General features: G+C 35.5%; 1 protein-coding gene across 1 annotated transcript in view; it reads left to right on the plus strand.

Moving 5' to 3' along the window:
* The window catches only part of CRACR2A (calcium release activated channel regulator 2A), a 219,174-nt gene that overhangs the window by 121,875 nt on the left and 83,207 nt on the right, over positions 1-14,092 (plus strand). The window contains exons 8-9 of the mRNA XM_051963345.1: positions 1,481-1,668; positions 7,853-7,924. Coding sequence (XP_051819305.1) covers positions 1,481-1,668; positions 7,853-7,924 — 260 coding nt within the window. The remainder of the gene's footprint in view (positions 1-1,480; positions 1,669-7,852; positions 7,925-14,092) is intronic.

Genomic DNA, 14,092 nt, shown 5'->3' on the forward strand with positions numbered 1-14,092 from the left:
GGGCAGCTTGCTCTTTGCAGTGGTCTGGGGCTATCTCCTTTTCCTCTCCTCTGTGTCCCTATTACACATGAAGTTTTTGCCAATTAGATTTATCTATCAAATGAATGATGGCAATGCTATTTAATTACTAAATGCTTGCCTAATTACCCAAGAGCCCCTGAGGAATCTTCCAGAAATCCTTGTTATTCTCATCTTTCCTCTCTTCCACCAGCTGCATTAATGAGACTGTTTTTTTTTTCAATATATTTTTAATGGTATTCTTTGTCTAGTGAAAAGTTTGAAAATATGCAGAGATAGTCCACTGGTCTAGAGAAGTCGATCTTATTTCTATGACACCATAGAAATTCTGTGGTACCTTTTTCCTTTCCCTTACCCTGTAAGGGAGGTAGAAAAGGTGGTGTTCGAGTATTTTTACACTGCATTTCTATATTAGGAAATGAGATGATTTGAATGAATGAATGAAGCATTAATGAAATGCTTGCTACCTGTAAAGCACTGTGCTGGGTTCCTATTTGAGGTACAAATAGAAAAATCAGTCCTGCTCTCAGGACTTTCATAACCCAGATGGAAGATTTCATCCAAAGGTCACATAGGTCTGGTACTTAAACCCAAAATAGCAGGGTATAGTGAAAAGGGCACTATTTTTAGAATGTTTGGGTTTGAGTCCCACAAGTAGCCCTCTCTAGCTATGGGAGTCCAGGAACATAACTTTACTTTTTTCATCCTCAGTTTTAGTTGTAAAACGATGGTAGTAACACTAGCTCAACATCATAAAGTTTGCTGCTGGGAAAACTTCAAAATATGAGTTATTATTATTGTTATTATCCAAGTTCAATATTTTTTCCTCTCTAAAACACTAAGTGAGGAAACACCATTTAGAGCTAGAGACTAATCTAACACTCTCATTTATCTATCTATCTATCTATCTATCTATCTATCTATCTATCTATCTATCTATCTATCTATCTATCTGATTTTTTTTGCTGAGGCAATTGGGGTTAAGTGAGTTGCCCAAGGTCACACAGCTAGGAAGTGTTAACCAACTCCTCATTTAATAAGGAAAATGAGCCAGAGAGGTAATGATTGCCCCAGATCAATTAGGTAGGATTGCAGACAGCTGGAAAGGACCTTCAAGTCTAACTCTCATTTCACAGATGTGGAAACTGAGACCCAGGGAGCTAGTAGGACTTAATACCACTAGTAATACCCTTGAAAGAATATCCTTTTATGATTGAAGATTAGAGAATTCCCTTTTCTGGAGATTGAATAGATCTTCTAGTTTACTCAAGTCTTTCCTAGTCACAAGGGAATAGATGAAAAGATCTGTTTCCTACATGAAGATATGATTTAAAATAGGGAACAGAATAATCTGAGCAAACAAGAAGAAGAGAGAAGGCTTGAGAATGTCCTTCTGTTTTAGGGAGCCGAGAGATCTGGCTGACTTGTTTTTTTCCTCCTGACATTTGTTACCTCTTTCTAGCTGGAAGGTCAGTTCATGGACCTCAGCAATGACAAGCATGAAACCAAAGCAGAGAACACTAAACTTAAACTCACTAACCAGGAACTGGCCAAGGAACTGGAGCGGACCACGAGGGAACTCCAGTACGCCCAACTGCAGCTTGAGAGCCTGCAGCAAGAGGCCTGCAAGCTGCAGGAGGAGAAGGAGAGGTGAGTGGCCAAAGTGGTCTCAGATTGCGTCTCACACCGCCTTTCACCTATACTTGTGTCTTGTAGAATGTGGGCCCTTTTTTCTGCTTCCTGAGATAATAAATCATCATCTAATCAAAGAATTCATCCAGGGTTAATGCCTATATATGAATTAATGTTTTATCTTCTTGAAGACATAAATCCTTAGCTGGGATGTGCAAAAGAACCCAATCACATTGTTAAATTCAAAGGGAGATCTGATTGGTTTTTTTATTTTTTTAAATTTTATTTTGGGGGGAGATCTGATTGTTATATTCAGTAGGAGCATTTAAAGCTCAGTAATCAGCAAATGCTACCAATCAGAACTTGATTTCTTGTTCTGTTGATTGTCTAGACTTAAGAAAGTGAAAGAAAAAATGTTAACAATGCAGTTAAACTTAAAAGTATAGTAATTACTTCCACATCACTTGGGCTAGAGTTGGAGCACCCCTGCATCTAGAAAATCTGCATTAAAAAACTTTTGCCCTCCCTTTGTGCTGGAGAGATCGGAATTTTTTCTTTTTCTTTTGTGGGGTTTTTGCAATGCCTTCTTGTTAAATTTGGATTGATATTATATTAAAGTATGCATATATTTGATGCGTTTCTGAGTTTTTAAACTCTTTCAATGTCATCTGCTGATTTTTGCATATTGTCTATAGTTCTGCAAAACTCCCTAAAAATTCCCATTTAATTTCTTATATCAATACATGATATATTTTTATCACGATGGAGAAAGTTGCAATATGAAAGGGATAACTTCTTGATAGAAAAAACTGAATGAGAATCAGAAGACAGGAGAAAATTCTAGCCCCAGCTTTGCTGCGGGGATTCCGAATTCCTCTGAAATCTTAGATTAGGAAAGCAAGTCATTGCCTTTATATGAGAATGGAAGAGTTCTGACTCTACTACTAACTAGCTGTGTGACCTTGGACAAATTAGGTTACTTCCTCCAGCCTCAGTACCTCCATCTATAAAATGTAAGGCTGTAAAATATTCCTTCTAGCTCTTCTATGGTTTTAAATCTATTACCTATCCCACTCCCTCTTATTCACCTGAAGTTTAAATTTCAGTCTCTGAGTACCTGGGAGGCTTCTGAAGCTTTTTAAGCAGAGAAATAGAAGAGTTACACCTGTGCACTGGTGCACAGACCATGGAACAGAGAAGAAAAGACTGAAGATATAGAGATAAGTTAGAGCACTATTATAATGGTTCAGGAAGACATAAAGCAGTAATGTTGCTGGAAGGGAGGAGGCAATTGGGATATACGTATTTTATTTATTTTTTTTTGTAAACTCCTCAGGAAGTTTACAGGTCAAACACTAGCTCTCTCAGTGTTTATCTCGGTGCTTAATTCATGTAGTCACAGCTATGGTTTTCCCAGTAGCAAAGTATGACTGTGAGAGATGGACTATAAGGAAAGTGTTCAAATTTTGGTGCTGGAGAAGACTTTCCCTTAAACAGTAACTAGAGTATATAAGTCAATACTTAAGTAAATTAATTCAGGCTATTCACTGAAAGGTCAAATACTGAAGCTGAAGCTCCAATACTTTGACCACTCATTGGACTCATTGGAAAAGACCCTGATGTTGGGAAAGATTGAAAGCAAAAGAAAAGGGGATGGCAGAGGATGAGAGGAATGGATGATGTCATAGAAGCAATGAACATAGAAGCAATTTTTTGCCTCAGTTTCCTCACCCAAAATGAGGATTAAAATAGCACATTCCCAGGATTATCGTGAGGACGCATTGAGATAATATTTTGTAAGTTCCTGGAAATGTTAGTTATTACCATTATTGACACAAATAAACAAGGAAGGAAACTGTGGGCAGACTTTGAGAGAGAGTGTAGGAAAGAAGGGCCTGGTGTACTATAATCCATGGGCTCAGAAAGAGTTGGGTAAAACTGAAAGACAGAACACAATTAGTGCATAGTAGTTTAATATTTGTTGAACTGAAATGAATGGGGAGGAAGTATAATTTAGTAGAAAGAGTATTAGCTCTAGGAGACAGGAAGACCTGAGTGTGGATCTAGGTGTTGCTTTTTTGGGAAAACAGTCACTTTCCTAGCCCTTAGCTTCCTCATCTGTGGAATGAGCACAATGGACTAGATAAACTCTTCCCAGTTCTAACATTTCATGTAAGAGATCTAAATAGGAGTTAATATTCCAGTGAGGCCATTGTGGCATTAATAATCATTCACCTAATATCAAGAAAAAATAAAAACTGAAAAGATAACCCCAGATCTACAATTAGACTCCCTTAGAAAAAGTCATAGATATATGCTTGTAATAAAAACAACAACAACAACAAAAAAAGCTCAAAAAAGAAAAGTCATGATGGTGGGGGTGAGGGAAAGAATGAGATAACCGTTTCCCTGGTTGTTCCCAGGAAGTCTTGGAGCATTGTGATGCTAACTGAAAGATCAAAGCAAGAGAAGTCCAGGAGTGGACCCTTTTTCAAAGTTGCTTTGAATCATCTCTTCTTTCTATTCAATGGTTGACAAGAGGATCACCTTAAATTGATTAATCCCTCTGCACTGACTCATACATGTGGTTGGCCACTCCTGGTGACAAGGAGCACTTGGAACACAAAGACAAAAATGCCCCAGATCTTGCCCCTGGGAAACTTCAAGCTAACCCATACAAAAGATATATAAAACCAGTAGAAAAGAATCTAATTAAGACAGACATAATCATGATTTCAGATTCAGGGGCCATCTAATACAACCCAAACCCAAAAAACACCTTTTTTAAAAAAAAAAAAAAAAGATACCTTGTCAAGCATTCATTTGATTATTTACATCATTTTAGGGGTGTCTAGGTAACCAAGAGGATAGAACTTCAGGCCTGAAATCAGGAAGACCAGAGTTCAAATCCAGCCTCAGATTTACTGGCTGGATGATCTTGAGCAAGTCATTTGGCCTTTATTTACTTCAGTTTCCTCACCTGAAAATGGAGATTAAAATAGCCCCTATTTCTAGGATTATTGTGAGAACCAATTGAGATAACATTTTTTTAAGTTCCTGGTAATGTTAGCTATTATCATTATTTAAACAAATAAACAAAAAAAGGAAACTATCTAAAGCTTCTCTTATTCTTAGTCACTAAATATCTTAGAGGCATTCCAAGACCCTGGAAAACCATCAAGAGATCCCTATGCCTTTAGACTTCATAAAGGGTAACAAGAAGACCTAAGTCCATGCCTTGAAATCCCAATATTGATTGAGGTACTCATCACATTGATTAGCGTTTTTCCTATTCATCTCTTATACATTCAGAACAAGAAACTTGTCAGGAAGATAATGACTGAATAATATCACATACTAGACCTGGGGCAATGTCCAGTGTGATTTCTACTAATTTATAATACATGATCATTCTAAAGATAATTTGTAAATGTAGTAGTTAGAATCAGAGGATGAGAAATATTTTTCCACCTCCTTCTCTTCCTCTCTCTTTCTGGCCTTTCCCTTCCCTTGATATAGAGCTTGACATTTGTATTTAACTAATAGCTCATAAATGGATGTATTCTTCCTTTTTGGTTATTTATTTAACTGCCCCAGAAGACATTTTCAGCATCACAGTTTTTATTTGTGAAAGTCAATTTCTTAACTTTTTTCCTTTTTGTTTTTTATATCTTCAACTATTGACTCCTTGCCTACCAATGAGCTATGGAGCTGAGGAAACAGGCAGGTGCACAGACAGACTCTTTGGGGAAACCCAGGTTTAAGGTTTCTGCTGAGCTTTTTGTTTTTTAAATTCCCTATCTAGTAAAATATTGTCCTCAAGGCAGAATCTCAAGACAGAGAAGGAATTCAAGAGATGGTAAAGGAGGCTTGGGAAGAAGTCAGAAGGGAAGGAGGGCGTATAAAAGTTAATAAGGCTGGAGCAGCCTGCCTAAATGTAGTACAGAATTCTCAAGACAATCAGGTACTTGAGATCCAGTTTGGAAAATGGAAAATAAATTGTTTTCCTCTTAAGTTCAAATTAAATATCATAGCTAATGAAACTTTTGGAATTTCCAGCTCTGTAGGATACAGGAAAAGTTTGTTATTCAATTAGGATTGTCTGAGATGAGCTAGAATTTATATTTGATTGCTGCTGTTACACATCAACTATATAATTATTGCATAATTATAGAGAAGAATTCTAGCAGGATTATGGGAGGTGGAGAGGGAAAGAGACTCACTCCATATAGACCTCCAAAGGAATCAAGTTATAATCAGCTTGGTAGAGAAACTCTAGTCCCATGGCTACTTTCACAAATCTCTCCCCTTTCTTTCACTTTCTCCTTCTACCATCATATCCTTCCTTACCAGTGTCCTATTAGTGGCCTAACTGCAGAGAGGGTGAAGGGATGTCTTCTGTACCATCAACACTATATAGGTGAGGATTGTTGCATTTTGTATATATGTTAATGAATGGATGAAAAGAAATGTATTAACGACTCACAATGTACAAAGCACTGGGCTTATAAATAATAAACCTTGCTCTCAAGGAGCTCACAGTTAAACGGGGATAGACAATACATATAGAAGGTGAGATGAAAAGGTCCCATGATCCCAAGATACAGAAGTCAAGTACAAAATAACACATCCTCCTTATTTTCATTTCCACTGATAAAATTATATCACTTTCTGATTTTGAACAATTAACAGTAGCAAGCAATTTAGTGGTAAGAACTTTCTTTTCTGCATTTTCAGTAGATTCGGTAGCTCTGGCTGCAGTTTCCACAGAAGCAATTGCCAAAGCACATTATATCTCCTAGACACATACAGGAACTAAATGAATACAATTATAAAAACTCTTTATGATAATTACAGCTGACCCAAATAATTGAGAAAATATTAATTATTCATAGGTAGGCCAAGTCAAAACTATAATACTACCTGAATTGATTTACTTATTCCTTGACATACCAAACTGTCAAAAGATTATTTTGTAGCCCTAGAAAAAAATAACAAAATTCCTATGTTAGAACAAAAGTAGGAAGGAAAGAAGCCAATCAATACCAGATCTTAAAATATACTACAAAACAGTCATCATTAAACGGTTTATTGCTAGTTAAAAAAGAGAGGTTGATTAATGGAACAGATTAGGAACATAATAGGAACATAACATTCAGAAGCAAGTGAACATAATAACCTAATGTTTTCTTTTTAAACTAAAATTCCAGGGACTAGGATAAAGACTCACTATTGAACAAAAAGTGTTGAAATAAATGGGAAGCAGAGAGTGTTAAAAATGAGATCTAGATCAATCTCTTACATCATATAGCAAGATAAATTCCAAGTGAATCTATGACTTAGATATAAAAGATCACATCACAAGCAGATTAAAAGAATAAGGGAGAAAATGTGGATTGGATCTATGACTAAATAGAGTTCATAATCAAACAAGATTTAGAGAGGATTACAAAAGATAAAACAGATAATTTGATTACATAAAATTTAAAAGTTTTTGATTAAAAAAACAGATGCAGCTAAGATTAGAAAGGGAAAACAGTTAATCAGGGGAAAAATTTTGTGACAAAAATGTTTAATAAATGAGAAAAATAAAATATACTTTCCACCTATACAATGATAAAAAAGAAGAATTTTCTCCATTCTAACCTGGGACTAAGCTCAACAAGCATTAAGTATTTTTTATATTCCAGATAAAATGTCAGCTGCTAGAAAATGACTTAGTAAATAACTGTATAGATAATTACCCTCTGAAAGAGATCAAGGAAGGAAAGGAGGAGGGGAAGAAGAAAGGAAAGAGGGAAGGAAAAAAAGAGAAAGGAAAGAAAAGAAGAAGGGAAGGAGAGAAGGAAGGAAGAATGAGAAGAAAGACAAGGAAAAAAGAGAAGCAGGAGGAAGAGAAGAAGTAAAAGGAGGAGGAGGGGAAGGAAGAAGAAGTCCCTAAGAAGATTGAGCAACCCCATCCAGACTAGAACAGACTTTACTTTAGAATTTAGAAACAAGGATATATTTAACAATCCCCTAAATGAGTTTAGAGCATCTCTTTCTCTGGCTCAAATCCCATCTATCATCTGTCATGGTACATTATCCATTGTGTTCTCATTTTTTTATTCCTTTGGGAAGAGCTCATATATAAGTGACTTCTTCACTGTGCACATCTTCATTTCGGTTAATCTAACTCACAAACTGATTTCCTGTTTTCCAGGGAAGTCTATCAGGTAACAGAAAGTTTGCAGAGAGAAAAGACAGGACTTTTGAAACAACTGGATTTCTTAAGGTAAGTCTATATATATAGCTGGTGCACATAAGGCTGCTTTCTAGACAACTTAGTTTGAAAATAACATTCCAAAGTTATCTAATCCCCTAGAATCATAGAACTATGGTATGGAGATTTTTCCTCTTATTTTATTTTATCAATTATATATAAAATGCTGAGCGAAACAAGAAGAATCAGGAAAACATTAACAGCACACAATAACAGCAAGGATGTGCAATGATCAGCTATGAAAGACATGGTTCTTCTCATTGATCCAAAGAAATCCCAATAGACTTTGGACAGAAAATACCATCTGCATCCAAAAAGAAAAAAAAAAACTAAGGTAGACAACATAAATCAGTACATGATACGTTCACTTCTTTTTCTGTTTTTTTAATCTCTTCCATGGTTTTCCCCCTTTGCTCTGACTTTTCTCTCCCAGCATGATTCATAAAACAATGCTTGTTAAATTTTTTTTTAAATTATATGTAAAAAATTAATATTTATTTTTTAAAACTCTGAGTCCCAAATTCTCTCTCTCCCTTCCTCTTCTCCCTTCTCTTTAAGAAGGCAAGAAATTTAATATAGATTATTCATGTGTGGTCATGCAAAACACATTTCCACATTAACCACATTGCAAAGGAAAACACAGATAAAAAAACAAGAAAAATAAAGAAAGTGGAAAATGGTATGCTTTGATCTGCATTCAAATTTCATCAGTCCTTTCTCTGGAAGTAGATAACTTTTTTTGATATAAGTCCTTTATAATTATCTTAGATCATTATATTGTTGAGAATAAGTCATTCACAGTTGATCATCTTATAGTATTGCCATTACTATGTACAATCTTTTCCTGGTTCTGCTCACTTCATTTTGCATCGATTCATATAAGTCTTCTCAGGTTTTTCTGGAATTATGCTCCCTCACTATTTCTTTTAGCACAGTAGTATTCCATCACAATATCACAACTTTTTAAACCATTTCCTATCTAATGGGTAAAAACCATAATATATTAAAGATCAATGTTTTCCAGCTGATATTGTGTGTGAATATATGCAGAGTGTGGGAAAGTGGTACTCATTGATCTGGCCCATGATTTGTGCATCCACAGAATTTCCCTTAGAAATTCACCCTCTTTCATTGGAGTTTATATTGCCAATAATTTATCTCTTTTGAATATTTTTTTCCCTTCTCTCAGTCTCTACTTATTATCCTATTGAGGTTAATATTTTTACATTCATCTTTTTTAGTCTGTATTTTTGAGTATATCCAACTCTCATTTCTCTACTTCAGACATGTTTCATGTGATGCCCATTTCCCTATACCTTTATTCATGTTTGTATAATCGACTTTGTATACCACGATTATGTGATATAGGAAATTCCTTTTCCTTCTTTCTTTGTTGCCTCATATATATATTCACTTTTATCTCTTTTTTTCTTTAGATCATCAGAACAGAACAAAACTATTCTGGGCCCTCTGTTTCTCTTATTTAATTCCTCTATAACATTTGATAACATTAAAATTCTAAGGGAACATTTGTTTCTTTTCATATTAGAAGGGGAAAAAACCTCATCATCATGTAGCCCCTCAAAGTTTCTAAGCTAATCTGATCTTTTTGTCAGAAATGTCAGAAGGTCTCTTATTCTATTAAAAATCTTTTTCCCTTGTAAGATTATACTCAGTTTTGCAGAGTTAATTATTTGCCACTATAAGTTTTGTATTTTACCCTTTGCAACATCCAAAGATCAGAGATCCCAGATTTCTCCTTTATATTGATAGCTACCAATCTTATGAGATTCTGTTATAATTCTTTGAAATCTGAACTCATTCTTTCTAGCTGCTTGTGGTAATATTTTTTTTTTCACTTGAAAGCTCTGGATTTTGGCTATAATATTGCTAGAAGTTTTGATTTTTGAGTTTTCTAAGTCTTTCTATGTTTACTTTATCCTCTGGTTCTAACATATCTAGACAGTTTTCATTTATGATTTCTTAAAATAATATATCAGATACTTTTTGGTTTTGGAACAAGAATTATATTACTTCTCCTTGATCTGCTTGCTAGATCAGTTTTCTTTTAATAGATAGTACTTAATATTGCCCTCGATTTTTTTCCCAGGCTTGATTTTGTTCTAATATTTTTCACTTTCTCATGATATCAGTGATTTCTGTTTGGTCCATCTAACAATCAAGGATTCTAATTTTCTTATTAAGTCTTACCAGCTTCTGTTCCAAACTATATTAGTACTCTTTCCAAGGCCTTCCTCCCATTTGGAATTCTTATTTTATTTCTCCCCATGATCCTTTCATAACCCTTATTATCCTCTTGTCTGAGGCTCTGCATGTAAGTATTATGGTGCCATTTTCTTCCAGATTTTCTTACTGGCTTATTTTGACTCATAATATCTCTTCATAGTATTTATTGTTTTCTATTTACTCCTATCTCCAGCCTCAGCTCTTGATATCAGATTTAGTGCCTGGCCCCAATTTCTCCCACATTCATGCAAAGGATCAAGCTGCATTTGGTCCGAACCTTGCTTTTCTGGCTTTTTGCTGCTGGCAAAAAGCATTCCTTACTATGTCTACACCTAGAGTCCTGGAAAGTTTCAGTGTTCCCAGATTCAGAGCTCTATGGTTGACTTTTCCTGATCAGGACAGTGGGAGATTTAAAAAAATTTTTTTTACAAACCCTGGGACTTTTTTTCATTAATGTATTGTCTCCTATCTGTGATCTGGGACTTCTCCAGATCTGAGTCCTATTGGGTTCTACTCCCCTTCCCCTAGGGTTTCCAAGTCAAAGCACTTTTGCTTCTGTGTCCCATGAGACTTTCTTGGTCAGGGTTTTGTGTATATTGGCCACCAGGGATTTTCTGATAAGGGTAGTGCTCCCATGCTGAGGAGGTGGGCTGAATTCAGATCTGTTCACCTGCGCTCATGCTGGTTTCTTTAGCAGGACCCATCTTCTAGCATCTATAGCTTCTGGTTATGTTGTTGTTGTTCTGTACTAGACTGAATGAGTATTTTTGGATTTTCTCTGTTTTTTGTTTTTATTTAAAAAAAATATTTGGTTCTTGTTCCATCTGGTGTTCCTTTTAGATCATTGCTGTATTAAAAGTGAGAGAGTTAGGCTCCTCTGTACCTTTCATTCGGATATCATATTTTGAATTCATCTTTATGAGTTAGCTATGGAATCTTTTACTGGAAAGCATAATTGACCCACTGCGTCTACTACCTGAAACATTGTGAATTTTAAGCATGTGTTAAATATAATACATTTCAGATTTGTACCACTCAATATTTGATTCAAACTAGTCTCAACAAGAAGTGAATATGGAAATGAAATGGCCAGGTTTTTGGCAAAATTGGGGAGGAAAACATCAATAACAACTTATTACTTGGGAAAATTTCTGATTAAAAAAAAAACAGAACAAGATGTACAAGGACTTCACTTTTGAGCTGTGTGTTCTTTTCCTTTGTATTTAATAGAAATAAGAGGGCAGATTCAGACAATAAAAAGGAAGAGATAAAAAGTCCTTGAAAATTACTTAAGACTTTTTTTTTTAATAAGCAGAACATTAATGCAGAAGTATATCACTGGAGCTTTTGCAGAGTTACTATATAGTTACCAAGCTAATCTGAGTGATAAATTAAAATCAGGAAACTGAACCATAGAGCACAGATCTGGAAGGCAGACATGAGATGAGCCATTATTGACAGAAAGTAAGGAGATCTAAAGATGGCAAAACAGAGAAGAAATTGGAGGCCTTAGAGGGAAGTTAGGTTGCAACTATGCAAAGAAGGATTGCAAATACTTTCCTAATAAAGAAGGGATAATATATAGGATTGCTTGCTGTCTTGGGGAAGGCTGAAGGAAGAAGGGAGAAAATTTCAGAACACAAGGTTTTGCAAAAGCAAACATGGAAAATTATCTTTGTATGTATTTGGAAAAATAAAATGCTATTGAAAAGAGAAGGGTTAATTTCCCACAGTGGCTTCCCTCTCATTCTGCCTTGTCTTCTTTGTTGTGTATAGCAGCAAGACTTTGGATTAACAGTGAATGACAGAGGAAGCAGATGACTAGAACCAAGGAATTAAGAGGAAATAGGGAATATTTCTTGTCACTGCACATTAGAATGGAAAGCCAGAAGAATCAGAGAGACAAGAAGAAGCAAGATGAGAAGGCCAAAAAAGTTTCTCTGAGTTGGTCTTGCCCTTGGCTCAAAACTTCATTGCACAAGCTATGAGTTAGTCTGAATGAGAAGCGTTTAGAGGGTCATACCATTAGTAGGATAGTGAACAAAAAGGCATTAGATATAAGAGCTTCAGTCTACACCTGACCCAAGCATTCTATTACAAAGAGGAAATTTTGAGTGCAGTGTTCCTAAGTCTTCACATAATGATGTATTCTGCACTTGGTCTGAGTCAAACATCATCTAGGAGAGGTAATATATACATATTGCTAATTGCTTTTATTTTCATATGACAATATTAAAAATACAGTAATTGAGAATTCTTATCTATTCCTGGGGCAATATATGCTTTTGAAGAAATGATCCACTGAAACTCTTAATTGCCCAGATAGAACATGTTTCCTTCATTGATTATATTTAGACACCTGAGTCCTACCACAGATTTCAAGTCTAGTATGGACAACAACATCTCTCAATAGCAAAACTTTTTAAATAAAATAATGGAGAACAAAAGAAAAACAAAGCATAGAAGCTGAGGGCATTAATTGGTCTGTAGAGCTACTCATTAAATTAGTGGATGTGTTCAAAGGCAAACTTCTGAGGTTAGCAAGTTTTATGAAAACTTTCAGAGTATTTAAAGGTAAATTATTAATAGACAAAGGATTATCAAACATTGCAAAAACAAGTTGTATAAGTCTTTTTTGTTTGTTTGTTTTATCTAGAGATGGCAAGGTTTTTCTTAATTTTTGTTTCAAGTTAGCAATCTCTAGTCTAATCATAGATCTTTATGGTAATGTCAGATTCTAGAAATACAACAGAACAAGATAGGACTATAGCCTTCCAGACTACATCAGCTGAATACTAATTATCCAGAAACCTTCTTATCTTCTCCCCCCAGAACTTTGAACTCTGACCCTAGGACCATCCTGGTTTCAATTGATTTTTACTGAAACCTTTGTGTTTCATCCCTCTATTTTCTAAGCTCCTCTTCCAGGAGCTGAAATGGAGAGCTCCGATCCCATTTGTTAGGTTGTAGATTTGATGACTTTTTGACCCAGAATCTACTGCTTCAGAAGAAATACAATCTATTTTTCCATGTTTCAACAAACTGAGAAAGATAATGATGGCTCAGCACTTTATATCCATTAAGAGTCTAGGAACTAAGTTTTTGAGAACTAGGCCAGTACTAGGATCTTAAATACCAGGTGTGGGTGAGAGCCAAGTGCATACTCTAAATTTGGAAAATTCTTCTGGGTTTCTGACATCTCCTGCCTTAATGGTTTGAGGCATTGGTCAGGCTTGGGGATACAAAGCACAGGCACATGATCAAGTTCCCCTGTTACTTCTGTCCTGTTCTCAGGTATTTGGAGAGAAAACAGGCTGACAATCCTTCTTCATTGCAAACCTTGGAGGGTAGGGATCCTACTCAGTGCCCCATGGATAAAAAATTTCTATCTCTTCCCCATTTTCACCTATAATTCAGTCACCAAGTGATGAGGCAAAAAAAAAAGAAAAAGAAAGGAAAAATCACAACAAAAAACAATAATCTTCTCTTATTTTACTTCTCATCTTCTCATCTCAAATCACTTGTATTCTGTTCAATCCTTTATAGACTGACAGAAGATAGCTCTGAGAAGACTGAGAGCAAACAGGATAAGGGTATACATCATTCTTCTTCCATTGTCCCCTCTGGAAGGCTTTCTCTTTCTTTAAAAATGTCTCATTTTTCCCTAGACCTTTTTCTCTTATATGATTTCCATATCTTTATACTCAGAAACCTGGCTTCTCCTGAAAAATACTGTATCCCTGGTCAATCTCTTAGGTACAAGACCTTGTTCCTCTCATACCTGTAATAATAAGGGTCAGGAAGAGAACTATGTATTCCTTAGCTAAGATGCTCTAAGTCTGCTTCTGCATCATTTCAAACTTGATTCTCGTTTGTGGCTCGTTCTTTCTAGACCATCCAGGGCATGTCCTTCTTGCATTTGGCTTCTAGTAC

Source organism: Antechinus flavipes, chromosome 5 (genome assembly GCF_016432865.1).
Source record: "Antechinus flavipes isolate AdamAnt ecotype Samford, QLD, Australia chromosome 5, AdamAnt_v2, whole genome shotgun sequence".
NCBI classification, from domain to species: domain Eukaryota; kingdom Metazoa; phylum Chordata; class Mammalia; order Dasyuromorphia; family Dasyuridae; genus Antechinus; species Antechinus flavipes.